Source organism: Nicotiana tomentosiformis, chromosome 7 (assembly GCF_000390325.3).
Source record: "Nicotiana tomentosiformis chromosome 7, ASM39032v3, whole genome shotgun sequence".
Classification (NCBI taxonomy): Eukaryota; Viridiplantae; Streptophyta; class Magnoliopsida; order Solanales; family Solanaceae; genus Nicotiana; species Nicotiana tomentosiformis.
This window is the reverse complement of record NC_090818.1, coordinates 77,972,829-77,994,991: the sequence shown is the minus strand read 5'-3', so window position 1 is coordinate 77,994,991 and position 22,163 is coordinate 77,972,829. Positions and strand designations below refer to the sequence as shown.

Genomic DNA, 22,163 nt, shown 5'->3' with positions numbered 1-22,163 from the left:
CCTGTTACTTATTGAGTATATTGGGTCGGTTGTACTCATACTACACTCTACACTTCGTGTGCAGATCCAGGTACATCTGGACCCAATGGCTGCTAGACTTGGAGCATTACCTGCTTGGAGACTTTTGATGTAGCTTCTTTGGCGTCTGCAGACCTTGACTCTCCTTTTTTTCAGTTTATTTAACATTGTTCTATCATTCCACACAGTTGTATTAGATGTTTTTGACTGTGTTGTCATTTAGTAGCTCATGTACTCGGTGACACCCGAATCTTTAGGGATTTTGTATTTGAGTCACTGTTTTTCCTTTCGATTATTTATGATATTTTTACAGAACTCAATACATCATGCTTTTAAATTAAAATGCATAGTTATTTTGTGATTGTCAGGTTGCCTAGTACTGTGATAGGCGCCATCATGGCATGTTGAGATTTGAGTCGTGACAACCCCATACTTGGGTCTGTTGAGGTGCGTAGATGCTGCTGAAGCAATGAGATTGTTGGAAGAGATACATGCAGAGACATGTGGGCCTCACATAAATGGTTTCAACTTAGCTAGGAAGATTCTAAGAGTAGGATATTTTTGTATAACCATGGAAAGGGACAGATTCATTAGTGCAGAAATGTCATCAGTGTTAGATTCACGGGGATTTCATTAGGGTTCCACCAAATGAGTTAAATGTTATGGGTTCTCTTTGACCATTCGCCCCTTGGGGCATGGATGTAATTGGACCCATAGAGCCAGCCGCATCAAGCGGGAATCATTTCATTCAGGTAGTCATTGATTATTTCACTAAATAGGTTGACGCTTCTATATACAAGGCCGTTATAAAGAAGGTGATGGCAGATTTCATTCGTAACAACATAGTCTGCCGATTCGGGATCCCAGAGTCAATTATAACTGACAATGCATCCAACCTCAATAGCAATCTCATAAGGTAAATGTGCGAGAAGTTCAAAATCGTCCATCGCAATTCCACAAAATACAGGTTGTAGATTAATGGGGAAGTTGAAGTAGCTAACAAGAACATCAAAAGTATCATGCAAAAGATAGTAGACAACCACAGGCAATGGCATGAGAAACTATTGTTTGCATTAATTGGCTATCGTACTATGATGAGGACATCTACTGGGGGAACGCCATACATGCTGGTATATGGTACTGAAGTTGTAATACCCGCAGAGGTCGAGATACCATCTTTAAGGATTATCCAGGAAACCAAGTTAGACAACATGGAATGGATACGCATCAGGCAGGAAAAACTGATGTTCATCAATGAGAAGAGGATGGACGCAATTTGTCATAGTCAGCTTTATCAAAATAGGATGGCCAATTCATTCAACAGGAAAGTGAAACCTCGGCAGTTCACATCGGGGCAACTGATCTTAAGGAAGATATTTCCCCATCAAGAGGAAGCTACAGGGAAGTTCGCGTTGAATTGGCAAGGTCCCTATGTGATCCATCAGGTATTGTCAGGAGGAGCGTTAATCTTAGGAGAAATGGATGGCACAGGGAGCACAAAGCCCATCAATTCAGACGTAATCAAGAGATACAAATTTGATGACAATTGAGTTAGGTTTTTGTGTAACAAAACTACGCTTGACCTGACTTCCCATGGTGGGATACGTAGGCAACCCACGTAGGGTCAGGTCCCCTTTGTAATAGAAAATCCAAATGTCATTTCCATGTATTCGGAACTATGCCATGACTTGGTTTCCTTTGATGGGAATACGTAGGCAATTCACGTCGGATTCAATCATTTATTGTAATCGAACTACGTTTTGGCCTGATTCTGTTTGGATACGTAGGCTGTCTGAGTCAGACTCGGTCATATCATTTCAAAATTTCCCTTCTTCCCTTGAATATTTATTGTAATCAAACTACATTTTGACCTCATTCTATTTGGATACGTAGGCCTCCTGAGTGAGGCTCGGTCACTTCAATATTTCATTTACTCATAACCCTAAACTACGCAGAGACCTGATTACTTTTGATATGTAGGTAACCTTAAAAGGTTCGGTCATCACCCTAGGGAAGCCTTTGTAATGCATTGTCTAGATTAAGAAATGATTGCATCAGCAAGGAAACTCTAGCGTCAGGAGCACATCCAGAAAGGCATCGTCTGCAAAGCAGAGCCATCCATATATGATATTCGCATGAAAGAATTCAAGGGGGTTTCTAAACATGCCATAGTTCAAAACAACGACGTTTATCATAAATATAAATGATTTTTCAAAATAATTTTTTTCTAAAACTAATTTTTAAATAGGCTTGCCCTACTTTTCCACCTACTGAGCCTCATGAACCAACTCATCACTGTCAGAAGGAGTTTGAAGGAGTCAGAGCAAGGCCAAGCTTACGATCAACACAAATCAACACCCCTCCCCTACTTATAATTTTTCTTTGAGTGCAGGATCGACAGAAATCAAATGGCGCCAGCTAAAATCAGAATCAGTGTAAGATCTGTTACAACCTCATGAGCTTTCAACCTCATGAGATCTGTTACACCAGACATCGGCAGAAAATTTGCAATTCAACTAAGCTCCGGATTGTCCGAGCTCACCCGAGCCACCTGGGATGCCGTTCAATCATACCAACAAGTCTGTATAAACTACCCATACCTATCCAAAGCCTCCAAACATATGAACGATCATCTCATGTACGAATCAACGATCGAACCACAATTGAACTTCTCTTAAGTTCATAAGCTTCCAAACTTTCAACTAAACGTCTGATTCCTATCAAACCAACTCGAAATGCAATTAAACTTTGTACACAAGTCCCAAATTATATAAAGAACCTATTCCAAGTCCTGGAATAATAATTCGAACCGGATATCCTCAAAGTCAACTCCTGGTTAATCTTATGAACTTTCCAAACATTTAAATTTTCAACTTTCGATAATGAGAGCCAAAACATACTAAGAACCTCCAAATCTAAATTTGGACATATGCCTAGTTCCAATGCACTCCAAAATCTTCCCTATACCAAACCAACCATCCATGCAAGTCATAAAATAACAAAAAAGCATACATGAGGCATTTAAATAGGGGAACATGTCTAAAATACACAAAATGACCGATCGTGTCATTATATTCTCCCCCTCTTAAACAAACGTTCCTCCTCGAACGAGTTTAAAATCATGCATGAGATATCAAAAAGATGAGGATATTTGATCTGCTTATCATGCTCGGTCTCCCAAGTTGCCTCCTCGATTTGTTGACCTCTCCACTAGACCTTTACTGATGCAATATCCTTGGACCTTAGCTTTTGAACCTGCCTATCCAAAATGGAAACCGGCTCCTCCTCATAAGCCAAATTCTCATCCAACTGCACTAAATTGCAATCCAACACATGTGACTAATCCACATAATAGTTACGAATCATGAAAACATGAAATATCGGGTGAACTCCTGGTAAGCTAGGTGGCAAAGAAAATCTATAGGCCACCTCATCCACTCTCTCTAACACCTTTAATGGACAAATATACCAAGGGCTCAATTTTCCATTCTTCCCAAATCTCATCACACCCTTCATAGGCGAAACTCGAAGAAGAACCTTCTCACTTTCTATGAAAGCCACATCACGAACCTTCTTGTCAGCATAACTTTTCATCCTGGATTGTGTTGTATGAAGATGTTTCTAAATAAATTGCACCTTCTCCAAATCATCACGAGCCAAATCTGTGCCTAACAACCTATCCTCACCCGGCTCAAACCAACCAACTAGTGAACGACATTACCTCTCATATAAGGCCTTATATGGAGCCATCTGGATAGTCGATTGGTAGATATTGTTGTATGTAAACTCCACTAATGAAATAAACTGATCCTACTAGGCTCCGAAATCTATGACACAAGCTCTCAACATATTTTCCAAAATCTAAATGGTCTACTCAGACTGCCCATCTGTTTAAGGGTGAAATGCAGTACTCAACTCAACCTACATGCCCAACTCATGCTGAACCGCTCTCAAGAAATGCGAAGTAAATTGAGTGCCGCGGTCTGAGATGATAGAAACAAGAACTCAATGCAAGTGGAAAATCACTTTGATGTAGATCTTAGCCAACTGATCCAAAGTGTAGGAAGTCATGACTGGAATGAAATGCGCAAACTTGGTTAGTCAGTCCACAATGAATCAAACAGTGTCAAATCTCCTCAATGTCCTTAGCAAACCTACCACAAAGTCCATAGTGATGCGCTCCCACTTTCACTCCAGTATATCTAACCTTTAAATCAAACCACTAGGTCTCTAATGCTCATACTTGACATGCTAACAATTCAAACACCGAGCAACATATCCAACAATGTTTCTTCATCCTCCGACACCAATAATGTTGCTTCAATATTACGGTACATCTTCACAGTACCCAGATGAGTAGAATACTGTGAAGTATGAGCCTCCTCAAGAATCAACTCTCTCAACCCATCCATATTAGGAACAGAATCCGGCCCTGAAGCTACAAAACATTATTATCACCAATAGTCTGTTACGTAGCACCACCTCGCTGCACCATGTCCTTAAGAAAGAGTAAATGGGGATTGTCATATTAGATAGCCTTAATCTACTCAAACAAGTATGAGAAATATACAACCTCGTGAACGTTCCCAATCAGTTATGTAGCACCACCTCGTGAACGTTGCCAAAGCCTTGCATTCGCGAAGCACGATCCAACCAATGCCCAAAAAGATCCTACGCGATCGCGGTCAACCACCCGCAAAAGCGATTCAATAGCACCCTAAGCTTATGCGAATGCGACCCTAACCATGCGAACATGACGTCTAATCTCTAATCGGCTCCCAGCCAGCCTCTCCTCTATGCAAACGCGATCCCTTATCCCGTGAACGCGAAAACCAAGGCCCCCAACTATTCGCAAACGCCATGTACGCGAATGCGAAGAACAAAAATCATTGCTGCCTCAATAAGCCTCCACGAACGCGAGACCTGCTCCGCGATTAGGAAGTACACCAGACACTAGTAGAAATATTTGCAATTCAACCAAGCTCCGGGTGGTCTAAAACTCACCCGAGCCACCCGGGACCCCATATAATCATACCAACAAGTCCATAAATACTACCCAGCCCTATTTAAAGCCTCCAAATACATGCACAATCATCACATCTACGAATAGACAATCAAACCACAAATTGAATTTCTTATAAGTTCATAAGCTTCCAAACTTACAACCAAATGTCTGATTCCTATCAAACAAATTCGGAATGCAACCAAACTTTGCACACTAGTCCCAAATGACATAACAAATCTATTTCAAGTCGTGAAACAACAATGTGAACCCGATAGCCTCAAACTCAGCCCCTGGTCAAACTAATGAACTTTTCAAACCTTTAAATTTTTAACTTTTGACAATTAGAGCCAAAACATCCTAGGATCCTCTGAACCCAATTTCGGACATATGCCTAAGTCCAAAATCACTATACGAACCTATTGGAACATCAAAATACCGATCTGAGGTCGTTTACACAAACGTCAAATGTTGGTCAACTTTTACAACTTAAGTTTCCAACCATGGAACTAAGTGTTCCAATTCACTCTAAAACCTTCTCGAAACTAAACCAACCATCCCCACAAGTCATAAAACAACAAACAAGCATAGAGGAGGCATCAAATAGGGAAAAAGGACCTTAAATACACAAAATGACTGGCCGTGTCATTACACTCTTTTTATTACATGTTATTATTGTTAGTCGTTAAGACAATATTATATTTTGTTCAGATCTTGTACCTATTACTCTATAGAGCTCACATACTTGATGACACTAGATTTTGAGATGGTTTTAAGTTGTACCGTTATTTGACTTCAGTTATTTATATTATTTCATATTTGAGACTATTTAATATCGTTATTTAAGTTTATTTACGCACATTAGTTGTTAGCTTTGCCTAGCAAGCGGGGTCAGGCGCCATCGCGGCTCTGGTGGAATTTTGGACGATGACAGGAGCTTAAAAAAAACTAATAGAAAGTACATAAAGCTAATAGAACTTATAAGCGAAATCTATAAACAGAGCTAGCTCGGAGATTATGATTGCTATGCACATAAAATAACAAATTACATGTTCGGAGAAAATAAGCATGCTAAACATGAAACAGTATACTTATCAAAAACACTACAAAGAACATCATAGATGGAGCCATGATTTTAAGCTTATGGGTTCGGGATTCTAATCGTTAAAAGTTGCTGGGTTCTAAATTAATCATTTATACATGTTCAATAGATTTTGTAAGACAAACACAGGGTTCAGATCAAAGTTACTGGGTTCGGCCGAACCCGGTTCCAACACTCTACCTCCGCCACTGAAGAACATCCATTCAATTTAATTATACAGACTTAAACATCTATTTGATTTGTAAACTACAAACGTGCATTGATAGTAATGTATAAAATCACAAGAACTACTGTTACTCAAAACTTTAAGAACGTAAAGTTTACCCCAAATCACGAACAACTTCGCATATTTTATGATAAAGAATGTGAAATACGGGTTTCTTAATTAGGTTAATAAAAGCATTTACCAACAAGAAAACTAAAAGAAAGTGCCCACAGAGAATAAAAATTGGAATATTAATGGATTTTGTTTACAAAGAATAATTAGTGTCCTGCTTATTATCTTAATTTTTTTCTTTTTAAACCTACGTGTATACAGTCGAAATAGATTTCAGCCTTGGCATGTCCGGTATGGTTCGAAGGGTGATGTATCGAAGTAAGATCCCGAAGGGGGGACGAACTAACCTCGAACCCGGGGAGGCCGGTCTGTGTCGAGATCGATATCATAATCAAACTTGAACAAGAATCGAACCATGATGCAGGGTAGACCTATCGTGCTGATAATCCAAAGACCAACCAACATTGACCTGGAATCCATTCGAGGGCTCGAACCAAGATCACAAGTTTGAGCCGAAATCAAGCTCGAACCAAAATCGAGGATCCTAAGCGAGATCGAGCTCGCAGACAAAAGCCGTTGCAATCCCACTAGAGGGAATCTTGGCAGAAATTATGGAAAAGCTGACTTATCATGGGTCTCCCACTGAATATTTATTTTATTATGCTTGGAGCCGAATCCCTCCACTATAAAAGGGCTTTGTTATCATTTCTGTAGGACAAGTTTTTCTAAGACTTACATTGTAATAAAAGTATTATATTCTTCTACAGTAAAGAATTGCTCTTCCAGTTTCTTAGATTGATTCTATTTATCGAATCCTAAGGTTCACTGTTCTTGATAACCTTATCTAGATTGCATTCTCTCCAATCTACATTTATATTTTATTTATCCTTGCATTTTGTATCAAGTTATGCCACATATCCTCAGAACTGCGTATAAATTCAACTCTATCCATTTTTCGGGTAAACAGTTTGGCGCCCACCGTGGGGCCGAGGATAACAGTGGACATCTGATACAAATCTAAAAAAACACACCATTTTTCTTTGCACTTATTTCTGAAAACATATTGAATTTAGGGTCAGCTACGAATAACCACCGATCGAATGGCTTCACCGATCGATTACGAAGCCGGCCTTCAAGATGAAACCAACAACTTGGCACCCGAGGCTCGAATCGAAGTACCCGAAATTCGAGCCGGAATACCACTGGATGTCAATTCACAAATAGCTTTGGAGGCGAACCAGCATTCCGAATCGGAAAGAAGCATACAGGGCGGTACTCGATCCGTAGCCCGAGACACCCAAAACCCAGAGAAAATCGGGGCCAGCTTACGTATGATCTTCGAGATGCTGCAAGCCCAACAAGTAGCGATAGCTCAGCTACAGAGCCAAACTCGCGCACAAAGCAGGCCGGTTTCCAATCCACTTCGAGAAGTCACCCCCAGAACAGAGCCTGCCATAGTGAAATCTAACGAGCAAGAATCGGGGACTACTCCCCGGAATTACTAAATTGCTCGAAAAACTCACAAAACGAGTCGAAGCCAACGACAAGAGGGTGGAAACGTACAATGCCAGGGTCGACCAAATCCCGGGGGCTCCACCAATGATAAAAGGGCTTGATTTAAAAAAATTCATAGAAAAGCCTTTTCCGTCGAGTAAGGCACCGAAGCCAATCCCCAAAAAATTCCGTATGCCCGAAATTCCCAAATATAACGGTACGACCGATCCTAACGAACATGTCACCTCTTACACATGTGCCATAAAAGGCAACGATTTGGAAGACGATGAGATCGAATCTGTGCTGTTGAAAAAGTTCGGGGAGACCCTCTCGAAAGGAGCTATGATCTGGTACCACAATTTACCGCCGAATTCCATCGATTCTTTTGCCATGTTAGCAGATTCATTCATAAAGGCACATGCTGGTGCCATAAAGTTTGCAACGAGGAAATCAGACCTCTTCAAAGTAAAGCATAGGCAGGGTGAAATGCTGAGGGAATTCGTATCCCGATTTCAAATGGAACGCATGGAATTACCCCTGTCACAAATGACTGGGCCGTACAAGCCTTCACCCAAGGGTTGAACGAGCTAAGTTCGACAACATCACATCGGCTGAAACAAAATTTGATCGAGTATCCAGCGGTAACTTGGGCAGATGTGCACAACCGATATCAATCAAAAATTAGGGTCGAGGATGATCAGTCGGGAGCCCCGTACATACCCGTTCATCAGAACAGGACAGTTATTAATCAAAATCAGATCGACAGAGAACAAAGGTCGAACAGAGACCGATATCGATAATAGGTCGTAGATCGGGTAAACAGCAGTTCAGCATGCAACGCAGTTCGGAACAATCGAAGGATTGATCGAGGACAAACTTCTCAGGGGCTTATGAGTAAGAGCGGCTTCGATAAATATGTCGATCCTATAGAAGCACCTCGATTATCAGAATATAACTTCAGCGTTGGTGCATCCGCTCTCGTGTCGGCCATCGGACGCATCAAAGACACTAAATGGCCTCGACCAATGCAGACCGATCCTGCCCGAAGAAATCCCAATCAAACGTGCGAATATCATGGTACCCATGGCCACAGAACGGAAGATTGCAAGGAACTAAGAGAGGAAATAACTCGCTTATTTAACAAAGGGCACATTCGGGAGTTTCTGAGTGATAGGTCAAAGAGCCATTTTAGAAGTAGGGATTTCAGCAAGCAAAACGAGCAAGAAGAACCGCAGTACGTCATCCACATGATCATCGGTGGCATCGATACCCCTCGGGGACCAATGCTTAAATGCACTAAAACATCGATGGTGAGGGAAAAGCGATCTCTGACTCAAGATTACACACCCATGGGGACTCTGTCCTTTGATGATGAGGATGCATAGGGGGTCATCCAACCTCACAACGACGCACTGGTAATATCCGTACTCGTGAATAAAACTAAAATCAAGCGTGTGTTGATCGATCCAGGCAGCTCGGCCAACTTCATCCGATTGAAGGTAGTGGAGCAGCTCGGCCTACAGGATCAGATCGTACCCGCAACTCTAGTCCTTAACAGGTTCAATATGGCATGCGAAACCACCAAAGGTGAGATAGTCCTACCAATAAACGTGGCCGGAACCATCCAGGAAACAATGTTTCACGTGATCGAAGGCGATATGAGATATAACGTCCTTTTCGGAAGGCCATGGATCCACAACATGAGAGTTGTGCCTTCGACCCTACACCAGGCCCTCAAATTCCCAACGTCGGAAGGTGTCAAAATGGTGTACAGAGAACAACCAGCCGCAAAAGAAATGTTCGCCATCGACGAAGCTAAACAAGTGTCCTCACTTTCACCGATAAAAGGATCGGGCCCGGAAGGAGAACGGGACACCAAATAGCAATCACAGACATCGGCTTCAACCCAGCCAGACAACCAGAAAATCGAAGAGGATGGTGATCAAAGGGTCCCTCGATCTTTTGTGATTCCCGATGACTCCGACGCCACAAAATCGACGATCGAGGAGCTAGAGCAAGTCATATTAATCGAGCACCGGCCCGAGCGAAAGGTATACTTGGGAACGGGGTTGAGCCCTGAACTCAGGAAGAAACTCGTTCAATTTCTTATCGATAACATCGATTGTTTTGCCTGGTCCCATTTAGATATAACAGGGATCCTGCCGGACATAACGACGCATCAGCTAAGTTTGGACCCCAGGTTCAGACCGGTGAAGCAAAAGAGAAGACCCCAGTCCGATAGAAAGCACACATTCATAAAGGACGAGGTAACCAAGCTTCTCAAAGTAAGGTCCATTCGGGAGGTGAAATATCCCGAATGGTTAGCCAACGTAGTTGTAGTCCCTAAAAAAGGAGACAAACTTAGAATATGCATGGACTATAAGGATTTGAACAAAGCATGCCCCAAAGATTCCTTTCCGCTGCCCAATATCGATTGCATGATCGATGCCACGGCCGGCCACGAGATCCTCACTTTTTTCGATGCCTATTCTGGGTATAATCAAATCCAGATGAACCCGGAGGACCAGGAAAAGACTTCATTTGTCACCAAATATGGAACGTATTGTTATAATGTCATGCCCTTCGGGCTAAAAAACGCAGGGGCTACTTACCAACGCCTAGTAAATAAAATGTTCGAAGAACAAATAGGAAAATCAATGGAAGTTTATATTAATGATATGTTAGTTAAGTCCCTGCGCGCAGAGGACCATTTAATTCATTTGCAGGAAACGTTCGATATTTTAAGGAAATACAACATGAACCTCAACCCCGAGAAATGTGCTTTAGGGGTCGGTTCGGGCAAGTTCCTCGGCTTCATGGTGTCACATCGGGGAATAGAGATTAACCCCGATAAAATCAAGGCCATTGAAGACAGCGTGAAGGCCGTACAAAGGCTAACGGGTCAGATTGCCTCCTTAAGCCGGTTCATCTCAAGATCATCTGATCGAAGTCATAAATTTTTCTCTTTACTCAAAAAGAAGAACGATTTTTCTTGGACCCCGGAGTGCCAAAAAGCATTAGAAGAACTAAAGCGATATCTATCAAGCGCACCACTACTTCACACTCCAAAAACAGACGAGAAACTTTGTTTGTACTTGGTAGTATCGGAAGTCACCGTAAGCGGTGTCCTAGTTCGAGAAGAGCAAGGTACACAATTCCCCGTTTATTATACGAGTCGAACCTTAGGAGAGGCGGAAACTAGATATCCGCTCCTAGAAAAATTGGCACTTGCACTAATAAGTGCCTCAAGAAAGTTAAGGCCGTACTTTCAATGTCATCCCATATGTGTATTGTCCACTTACCCGCTTCGTAATATTTTGCACAAACCTGAGTTATCAGGCCGACTGGCTAAATGGGCCGTTGAACTCAGTGGGTATGATATTGAATATCAACCCCGCACGGCCATCAAGTCTCAAATTTTAGCAGACTTCGTGGCCGATTTCACACCAGCCCTCGTACCCGAAGTCGAAAAAGAACTGTTGAAATCAGGTACATCATCAGGGGTATGGATCCTTTTTATGGACGGGGCTTCGAATGTAAAAGGGTCCAGGCTGGGCATAGTTTTGAAACCACCCACGGGTAGCACTATTAGGCAATCTATTAAAACTATCAGGTTGACTAACAACGAGGCCGAGTATGAAGCCATGATTATAGGTCTCAAGCTAGCTAGAAACTTGGGAGCAGAAGTCATTGAAGCCAACTGCGACTCCTTGCTGGTGGTGAGTCAAGTAAACAAAACCTTCGAAGTTAGAGAAGGTAGAATGCAAAGGTATTTAGATAAACTGCTTATCACTTTGCGCCATTTCAAACAATGGACTTTACGGCATGTACCACGGGAACAGAATAATGAGGCCGACGCACTTGCGAATTTGGGGTCGTCGGTCGAGGTAGATGATATGGGCTCGGGGAATGTTGTTCAACTTTCGAGATCGGTAATCGAAGAAGGTCATGCCGAAATAAATTCTACAAGCTTAACATGGGATTAGAGAAACAAGTATATTGAATACTTGAAAAGCGAAAAACTCCCATCGGACCCTAAAGATTCCAGAACCCTACAGACCAAAGCTGCTTGATTCACGTTGGCTTCAGACGAAATGCGGTACCGAAGAACGTTTGATGGACCGTTGGTGGTATGCTTGGGTCCAGGGGATGTCGATTACGTCCTACGGGAAGTGCATGAGGGTACTTGCGGGAATCACTCTGGAGCCGATACATAAGTCCGAAAAATAATCATAGCAGGGTATTATTGGATCGATATGGGCAAAGATACGAAGGAATTTGTTCGTAAATGTGACAAATGTCAAAGGTTCGCACCGATGATCCACTAGCCCGGAGAGCAACTCCACTCAGTCCTATCCCCGTGGCCATTCATGAAATGGGGAATAGATATCGTCGGCCCTCTGCCATCGACCCCAGGTAAAGCCAAATTCATTTTGTTTATGACTGACTATTTTTCTAAATGGGTTGAAGCGCAGGCGTTCGAGAAAATAAGAGAGAAAGAAGTTATAGACTTTATTTGGGATCATATCATATGCCGGTTCGGGATACCCGCCGAAATAGTATGTGACAATGGAAAACGATTCGTTGGCGGCAAAGTAACAAGATTCCTCGAAGACTACAAGATAAGAAGGATACTGTCGATGCCATACCACCCCAGTGGGAATGGGCAGGCCGAATCAACAACAAAACTGTCATTCAAAACTTAAAGAAGAGGTTGAACGACGCTAAAGGGAGATGGAGAGAAATCCTGCCTGAAGTCCTTTGGGCATATCGGACAACGTCAAAATCCAGTACGGGGGCGACCCCGTTCTCCTTAGTATATGGATCCGAAGCATTGATACCAGTCGAGGTTGGTGAATCCAATGCCAGATTTCGATTCGCGATGGAAGAATCAAATAACGAGGCTATGAATACAAGCCTCGAACTATCGGACGAAAGACGAGAAGCTGCTCTTGTCTGAATGGCCGCCCAAAAGCAGCGAATCGAAAGATATTATAATCGAAGAACCAAGCTCCGCCATTTCAAGCCTGGGGACTTAGTGTTGAGAAAAATTACCATCAATACCCGAAATCCGAATGAAGGGAAGCTAGGACCGAATTGGGAAGGACCATATAAGGTACTCGAGGACATCGGAAAGGGGTCGTACAGGATCGGCGTTATAAACGGCAAACAGCTATCAAGCAGCTGGAATGTATCACATCTAAAATGGTACTACTGCTAAGGCACAACCTTTCCATATTCATTTATATCTCGAAACTGACCCCTGCAGAAGTCCGAACAAGGGACGAATCTCTCGCTAGAAAGCACGCGTTGCACTCTTTTTCCCTTAGACCGGTTTTATCCCAAATGGGTTTTTCGGCAAGGTTTTTAATGAGACAACCATTGGTCATGCAACATTTATGACAATATCCGAGGTCCTGCAAGAAAGTTATTTCACAGCAACAGGGTCCCAATAGGAAAAACTATAAGAGCCAAATGGTCGAAGCGAACCATGCTCATATAGATTGGCCCGAACCCAGGCGTGTAATAACGTGCGAAGAAAGTTCTCTTTTTTATCGGCATCTTATATCCAATGAAAATTCCTCTATTTTGAGATTTATTGTGCAATCAGAATTAAGATACAATTCGACCATTAAGCCTACGGGCTACATTACTTCGAGTTCGAATCATTCACTCGACCAAGCCTACGGGCAATTTTTATTTCGAGTTCGAGCAAACATTCGCTCGACCATTACGCCCACGAGCTACATTACTTCGAGTTCGAATCATTCACTCGACCAAGCCTACGGGCTATTTTTATTTTGAGTTCGAGTAAACACTCACTCGACCATTAAGCCTACGAGCTACATTAATTCGAGTTCGAATCATTCACTCGCCAAGCCTACGGGCTATTTTTATTTTGAGTTCGAGCAAACACTCACTCGACTATTAAGCCTACGGGCTACACTACTTCGAGTTCGAATCATTCACTCGACCAAGCCTACGGGCTATGTTTAATTTCGAGTTCGAGCAAACACTCACTCGACCATTAAGCCTACGGGCTACATTAATTCGAGTTCGAATCATTCACTCGACCAAGCCTACGGGCCATTTTTATTTCGAGTTCGAGCAAACACTCACTCGACCATTAAGCCTACAAGTTACATTAATTCGAGTTCGAATCATTCACTCGACTAAGCCTACGGGCTACATTTTCGAGTTCGAGCAAACACTCGCTCGACCATCACGCCCATGGGCTATATTTCTTCAAGATCGAATCATTGACAGCTAATAAGCCTAAAGGGCTACATTGCCCCAAGTTTGAGTAAACGCTCGCTCGGTTACAGAGACTACGAGGTCCAAATTTGATTAAGTTGTTTAAAACATTGTGGAAACATTCATAAGGCGAATAAAGTCCTCGCAAGACAGGAAACAAAAACAGAAGCAAGTCGGCGAAAGGGAAGATATGCCTATACACAAATTTATCTGCATGGGTGATTACAACGTAAAAACTAAGAACTAAATTTCTCGACCGGGAGCGGTCTCTTCTTTATCAGGTTCCCCCCATTTTCGGATCCGCTCTTGCTCCCATCGTCGTCGTCATCACCATTAGAAACCAAAGCTTCAGCATTAGCTTCGAGTTCTTTTGCCCTTTTTATCTCTTCCGAGAGATCGAAGGTGCGAGCATGAATCTCCTCGAGAGTTTCCCTTCTGGATCGACACTTAGTAAGTTCGGCAACCCAATACACTCGACTATCGGCAGATTCGGCTGCCTCTCTTGCCTGGACTTGGGCAGCTTCAGCATCGGCCCGATAGACGGCCACGAGCGCATCTGCATCGGCCTTTGCCTTTTCAGCATCGGATTAGGACTTGGCGACTACAGAGGCCAACCGAGCCTCAAGCTCCTCAATTCTTCTTGCTTGAACCAGGCCTTTTTCCTTCATTTTCTGAAGTTGGGTTTCACACGATGATAACTGGGCTCGAGCAGTCTCTTTTTCTGCAGCAAAGCGGTCTATACCTTCTTTCCACCGCAAGGACTCCATCCTTATCACGTCGACCTCCTCACAAAGCTTTCCGATCATCTCGATTTTTTGCTGCAGCTGTGAGACCGAAATGTTAGCTATCATTCCGGTATCAAGCCCATAGGCTTTCAAAAGCATCATTACCTGCTCAGACAAATCATTCTGATCTCGATAAGCCTTGGCCAGCTCAGCTCGGAGGTCTTTTATTTCCTCCTCTCTCTGCCCTAAGAAAAGTCTAAGGGAGTTCATCTCGTCAGTAGCGCGGTATAGGTCGGCCGCGTATCGATGCAACTCATTCTGGGAACGAGAACATTGTTCTCGATGGATTGCCGCAGCCTACAAAGAAACAAGAAGCGAAGTTAACGAAAAACGAACATAAAGACAGTACCGACAAAAATTTTTTAAAGGCTCACCTGATTCAAAGCCTGCCGCAATCCACGAAAAAGATCCGATTCATCACCGGCACCGGCAACGTCCTCGATACCAGTAAACAGGTCACGAAACGGATCTTCTTCATCGTGAGGCCTGTCTAGATCGAGGGCTCCCAGAGCTTGAGCTTCCCGAATCACCCCTGCGGAAAAAGTGGGAAAGGTAGGCGAATCCTCGATCGCTGCTGTCCCAAATGACTCGCTTGGAGCGTTCCCCTCGGCTCAGAGGGGTTCGAGGGGCTCTTAGATTGTAACCCCTGCCGGTTGACTCCGATGAGAGGCGTCTTCGACATCCGATAGTTCGGGGACTCTACCTGAATCTTTCTCCAATATATCTTCAGTTCGAGGCGGAGCCTCATAGAGCATCATTGATCCAGTCGGCGACGAGGCATCGGTGGCTCTCTTCGTTCGGACTGCCAACGCGGACTCATTGTCCTCTTCTTCTTCTTCTTCATCTTCATCCTTAGACGCAAAACAGATTCCACGGTCAAAGGAATGACATTCTTGTTTAGCTTACAAGCCGTCCTCTTCTTCGGTTTTGGATATTCGGGAACCGAGGCTCTCTTCCTTTTATTTTTCTTCACCGGCTTTGGGACAGAGGTCGAAACATCCTCCTCATTGTATAGAGGCCTCAAGACCGCGTCTTTACCCAAACCTGCATATGGGAATCCTTATAAAAAATATATTGAGAAACGCCTCGTTCGGATCATCAGAGTCCGAGAAATGAGCTTACCATGATTTTTGGCCTCCCACCGACCCTTTGACAAATCACGCCATGAGCACTCGGCGTATGTGGAGGTCGAAACAAGAGCCCGTACCCAGTTTTTGAGATCGGGAACCGCTCCGGGCATCCAGGGAACCGCTACATCACAAAAGGAGGAGTGTCGATAAGAGAATAAATGGAAGAACAAAATAGAAGCAACAGCAAGATCACACTTACGTTTCATATTCCACTCCTCGGGAAAGGGCATCTTTTCAGTCGGGATCAGGTCCGAAGTCCTTACTCGAACGAACCTGCCCATCCAACCCCGGTCCATGTCCTCATCAATACTCGAGAACAGAGCCTTGGTAGCCCGACGCTGGAGTTTTATTAACCCTCCTCGAAAATGTCGGGAACGGTACAGCCGGATAAGATGATCGAGGGTGAACGACATCCCCTCGATTTTGCACACAAAATATCGGATCAGGATAACGATCCGCCACAAAGAAGGATGGACCTGGCCTAGGGTTACCTGATATTGTCGACAGAAGTCAATAATGACGGAATCGAGGGGACCCAAAGTGAAAGGGTAAGTATATATGTTCAAAAACCCTTTCACGTAAGAAGTGATATCTTCGTCAAGGGTAGGTATTATTACTTCTTTTTCACCCCAATTGCAATCCTTCTTTAACTGATCGAGGTGCTTCTCGGTTATCTAACACATGTACCTCGATACCGGCTCACACCGGCCAGGGACCGATGAACCTTTATCAACCTTAAAATCTGAAGTAAGGACGCACGCCCCGGAAACACACTCCTCAGGCCGTGGTTCTGCCGGTGCCTCATCGGCGACACACTGTGAAGATGAAGCCTTCTCTTTCTGAGGAATGGTTTGCGATGTTTTCGCCATTTTTGAATTCAAAAGTAGGGAATAGAAGAAAGTGATAGAGATTTGGTAGAATTGAAGAGGGATTTTTTCGGAAAGAAATCACAGCTTTACTGGTAAGTTGGAGAGTACGAAGAAGAACTTGGAAAATTTTGGAAGATAGAAGATGTAAAAATGGTAAAAGATAAAAGTAAGGGTTATTTATAGGTTCAAACGATGGCGGTTCAGTATCAGCAGTGGCCGATCACCGCCTGACATGCATTAAATGCCTTGAAAGACTAAACCGACGGGACAACTACCATATGTATCATGGTCGAACCCGGTGGAAACGACAAGATATAATCCGATCGAGTTGTTGAAAATCATATCGTTTCTCGCCATATTCTTTCTGAGAAACGAGGGGACTATCTGTATACAGTCGAAATAGATTTCAGCCTTGGCATGTCCGGTATGGTTTGAAGGGTGATGTATCGAAGTAAGATCCCGAAGGGGGGACGAACTAACCTCGAACCCGGGGAGGCCGGTCCGTGTGGAGATCGATATCATAATCAAACTCGAACAAGAATCGAACCATGACGCAGGGTATACCTATCGTGCTGATAATCCAAAGACCAACCAACATTGACCTGGAATCAATTCGAGGGCTCGAACCAAGATCGGACTCGAACCAAGATCACAAGTTCGAGCCGAAATCAAGCTCGAACCAAAATCGAGGATCCTAAGCGAGATCGAGCTCGCACACAAAAGCCGTTGCAATCCCACTAGAGGGAATCTTGACAGAAATTGTTGAAAAGCTGACTTATCATGGGTCTCCCACTGAATGTTTATTTTATTATGCTTTGAGCCGAATCCCTCCACTATAAAAGGGCTTGGTTATCATTTCTGCAGGACAAGTTTTTCTAAGACTTATATTGTAATAAAAGTATTATATTCTTCTACAGTAAAGAATCGCTCTTCCAGTTTCTTAGATTGATTCTATTTGTCGAATCCTAAGGTTCACTGTTCTTGATAACCTTATCTAGATTGCATTCTCTCCAATCTACATTTACATTTTATTTATCCTTACATTTTGTATCAAGTTACGCCACATATCCTCGGAACTGCGTATAAATTCAAGTCTATCCATTTTTCGGGTAAACACTACAATAAATTTGAATTTCGCAGCAAGCTACAATATGAACTGAAGCACTCTTTGTTACGAATATAACCTATAGGAGTTTTACAGTTATTCTTTTCTTTTTCTTCCTTTTTATCCTACGATAATTTTATATTTTTTTCCTAAAAATATTTTGAACACTCTTTGTTATGGATATTAATTAAAGAAGGAGTTTCCTAGTTATTCTTTCCTTTTATATTTTAGCTTACGGAAAAATTGTTTTGTTTTTCCATTTTTTAAAATAATTTTATCCAATTTAAAGTGCACTTACGAAAGGTAAAAAACGAATGATATTTTGTTAAAGGACTTCATTCTTTTTAATATATAAAATATAAATATATAGATAGATAAAACTATAAATAGATATAAATTACAACGGACTCAGTTGAATTTGTTTTTCTTTTTTTTCATATTTACATCGAAAAATATAAAAGAAAATAAAATTTCGTAATCAAGTAACCGGTTTTAGACGAAGGGGATCCATAACCCGAATGACCCCAATTCAAGAAAGAAACGGATAAACCAGCAAAATTTATAGATAGCACATTTCATCACTTCCAAAGGTTTTGCTCCTTCACTCAAACAATGGCTGCTTCCTTCTCTTTCTTTTCTTCCTCCATTTTCCTCTCTTACCCCAACATCCAATCCTCAAAGCACCTCCTTTTCAGATCCCCCAAACAACACTCCGTCGCTGCCACTGCCACCATCCGTTCAGAGGTCGCCACTATTCCAATTCTGTCCTTCGATGGTGCCAAGGTGGGCTCCACCAATCTCAATCTAAAATCTGCCCCTCTAGATACCGCACGCGCCGTCGTCCATCGTGGGCTCACCACCGACCTCCGCAACCAACGCCGCGGCACTGCCTCCACTCTCACACGCTCAGAAGTCCGGGGCGGTGGCATCAAACCTTACCCTCAAAAGAAAACGGGCCGAGCTCGCCGCGGTTCAAATCGAACTCCTTTGCGGCCCGGTGGTGGGGTTGTGTTTGGGCCGAAGCCCAAGGACTGGTCAGTTAAAATCAACAAAAAGGAAAAGAGACTGGCCATTTCTACGGCGCTTTCAAGTGCTTCGGAGAATACTATCGTTGTAGAAGAGTTTAATGATAAGTTTGAAAAGCCAAAGACTAAGGAATTTATTGATTTGATGAGGAGGTGGGGTTTGAACCCTAAAGAGAAATCTTTGTTTTTGATGACCGAGGTTTCAGACAATGTGATTCTGTCCAGCAGAAACATTGGGACTTTGAAAATGTTGACTCCAAGAACGTTGAATCTGTTTGACATATTGGATTCTGAGAAGCTGGTTTTAACTAAATCGGCTGTAGATTTCTTGAATGCGCGGTATGGCGATGAAAATGAATGGGAGGATGAGGAAGAAGACGACCAAGAAGATAATGATGGTTAGTTTCTCTTTTTTCGAATTTTGGAATCTGAAAATTTCCTTTTAAGATCTGTTCTTTCTCCTAACTAGTTAATTTTGAATTCAGGTGGTGAGGCGGAGGAGAGCGCTGAAAGTTCTGAGTAATAAATTGCAGCAGAAAGAAAGGGTCTGTTCCATTTTAGAGGATAAAACTAGGGGATTTTGGTTGATTCAAGCACCGTCTTTATGGATAGTTGTGCATTTACCTTCCTTGCCTTACTTTTGTCCTAATTTTTGTTTCTCCCTCGTTTCCGGCAACTCAGTTTAATTTTAATGCATTCATTTACAAGTATCTTCCATTCTTTCATAAATTTGTTTTACTAAGAGGAAAATTGTAATACCATTTCCCTTCCTGTTTCCTGTTGTTTTGCGCTGCTTGATTTGTGCTACTCTGACAGTTATATCTCTCTCCAAACGATACTGGTATATGTGCCAACATTGTGTTCTTGATAACTCTCTTAATGATTGTTTGTGTGTAATTGATACTCTGAATAGGCATGGAGAATTACTTTAACATTATAGTCCCTTGAATGGGTGCATGTGATCCACTACATTGCAAGAACTTTGTGAGTTTCTGGCAAGCCTCTCACTTTTTTTGTTATCTAACATCTTGTTAGGATTGTTGTTACATATTGTTTTATAATGTATCGTATAGTATTGCATTGTATTGTACTGTATCATTTTGATGTAAATAATATTTTGATAGATTGTAATGTTTGCCGTTATTTCACGATGTCACGCACCAACGATATGAAAAAAATTAAACTTGCAATGTTATAAAGAAAAAATAAGGTACGAGATAGAATTATTATATAAAAAGATAGGGTAAATGATAAAATTTGATTATATAATAATAAAGAAGGGCAAGATGAGAGAAAAAAATAAGGTAACAATGCGATCATACTAAATTGGTCGTTCCATAAAGTGACACTTTTCGTCGTTACGTAATGGCAGATTTAACGATACAATACAATAAAATAAAATATTTTATTTAAAATAACAATACGAGACAAATAGTAATATTCTATTTAGTTTCTTTCTTTTTTCATTTTTCTAAGGTAACTCGCCCACCTGCCACTATACCCACGAAAACCTCTCCACCTTCCACCATGGTTAAAACAAAAAAGAAAAACAAAGGACATATAAGACAAAGCAACACACAAAAAAAAACAATAATCTCTAGCCACCTCCACATTACAAACCCAAACTCATTACAATGTCATCTAGGCCGCTGAAGACAACAATCCTCACGACAAGAATCATCCCCAAAACCACCACAATTAATCGGTAAATTTGTAGTTAAAATTCTCAAATATGGGCAAGGAAGCTCTAGTCCATACATTATTCGTGGATTTCAACGGTCAAAAAATCGGACTTTAACTGTTTGTAAAAATCTTGACCCAGAATTACACCAGGCTCTGAAATTCTATTGGAGAAAAAAAGTGTTTTATAATTTCTAGGAGCAATTGATTTGGGCTTTTGATTGGGACTTCTAAATTTTTTTCTCCTAAATTGGAAGGTGGATGTCTTAATTTTTTGGATGGTCAGTGGAAGGGATATAGTTGTAATTCAAAGGGTTTTTAAAATAAAAAATAATGACACAGTGTCACAACTTTATTGGTGCGTGACATAACATATGTTTGGAGAAACTAGTAAAACAAATGGTGTGTCATAGATACACGTTAGAAAGATTGAGTATGTAAAGTGATTTTCATCCATAAAAAGTGTCAATAGAGATTTGGTCCATAATTCAGGGGTTAAGTTATTTATTTTGCCTATTTGAAATGATATAGTGTTTTTAGCAAGTTGCAGTATATCCTTTCACGTGATATCCATTTAACTTTTAATCATGTTTGTGGCCGTTCCCGTGACTTTTAACTCTATTTTAAAAAAAAAAATTTCAAATATAGAGCACTGTTAGAACTCCTTTTTTCTTCCTCCTATAGAAACTTGTAGACTTTCTCTTTATTTCTCCTTCTTCTTCCCTGTTTTTCAAAGGAATCAGTGTGGAGAAATCGAAAAAGAATGAGAAACCAGATGAAAAAATTTAAAGAGAATGTGAGCACAGTTGAAAAACTTTAAAACAAAAAAAGAACGAGTTTTGATTTAGGAACTATTTGTTGAACTAAAAGTGATGCGAAGATCCGTTAATGATGGTAGAGATGAAGAGCTTATTGTGTCATCATGTTGTAGACATATACAATTTATTGGGTTTATTCCATACAACATTTGGATTATATCTTTAATTTATTTGGATTGAATAATTAATTTGGACTTTATAATTAAATAAGTCCATTTAATTATTTTCAAGCCCAAGGTCCATTTTATCTTAAGGCCCAGACTCATGCCGTGTGTCAAGTGACATGGCATATCCATTCAAACTCAAAACCAACAAGATGACGCCACGTGTTAAATGATGTGGCAATCCTAGTCCAAAACAATGACCAATCAAGAGTTGCCAAGTGTCTAAAATGACATGTCATGGCCAATCACAAGCAAGCACATCACATAGCTTATGTGATAAGTTTGATAACTCACATGAGCCAATCAGAGTCAAGCAGGAGAGTTCATATGTAGCTGGACTGTCCATCCTCTACAACTATAAGTAGAGAGGTTACATAACTCTCTGGGGACATTCAGAACTGGAGAAGAGCATTCCACAATTGGTAAAGGTATCCGCAAA

At 41.7% G+C, this 22,163-nt stretch overlaps 3 protein-coding genes across 3 annotated transcripts; 2 read left to right on the top strand and 1 right to left on the bottom strand.

Annotated features, from left to right (window-relative positions):
• Window positions 1-1,037: 1,037 nt before the first annotated feature.
• Window positions 1,038-1,568, top strand: LOC138895857 (uncharacterized). Its single transcript, XM_070180597.1, has one exon. The coding sequence runs from the start codon at window positions 1,038-1,040 to the stop codon at window positions 1,566-1,568; it is 531 nt and encodes a 176-aa protein (XP_070036698.1).
• Window positions 1,569-3,228: 1,660 nt separating this feature from the next.
• On the bottom strand, window positions 3,229-3,768 carry LOC138895856 (uncharacterized). Its single transcript, XM_070180596.1, has 3 exons — window positions 3,740-3,768; window positions 3,469-3,613; window positions 3,229-3,357 (listed from the first exon to the last, which is right to left on the bottom strand). The coding sequence occupies exons 1-3, from the start codon at window positions 3,766-3,768 to the stop codon at window positions 3,229-3,231; spliced, it is 303 nt and encodes a 100-aa protein (XP_070036697.1).
• A 14,800-nt stretch (window positions 3,769-18,568) lies between these two features.
• Window positions 18,569-19,772, top strand: LOC104097668 (large ribosomal subunit protein uL4c). The gene is made up of 2 exons (XM_009604274.4): window positions 18,569-19,460; window positions 19,548-19,772. The coding sequence occupies exons 1-2, from the start codon at window positions 18,650-18,652 to the stop codon at window positions 19,583-19,585; spliced, it is 849 nt and encodes a 282-aa protein (XP_009602569.1). The 5' UTR covers window positions 18,569-18,649; the 3' UTR covers window positions 19,586-19,772.
• Window positions 19,773-22,163: the final 2,391 nt, after the last annotated feature.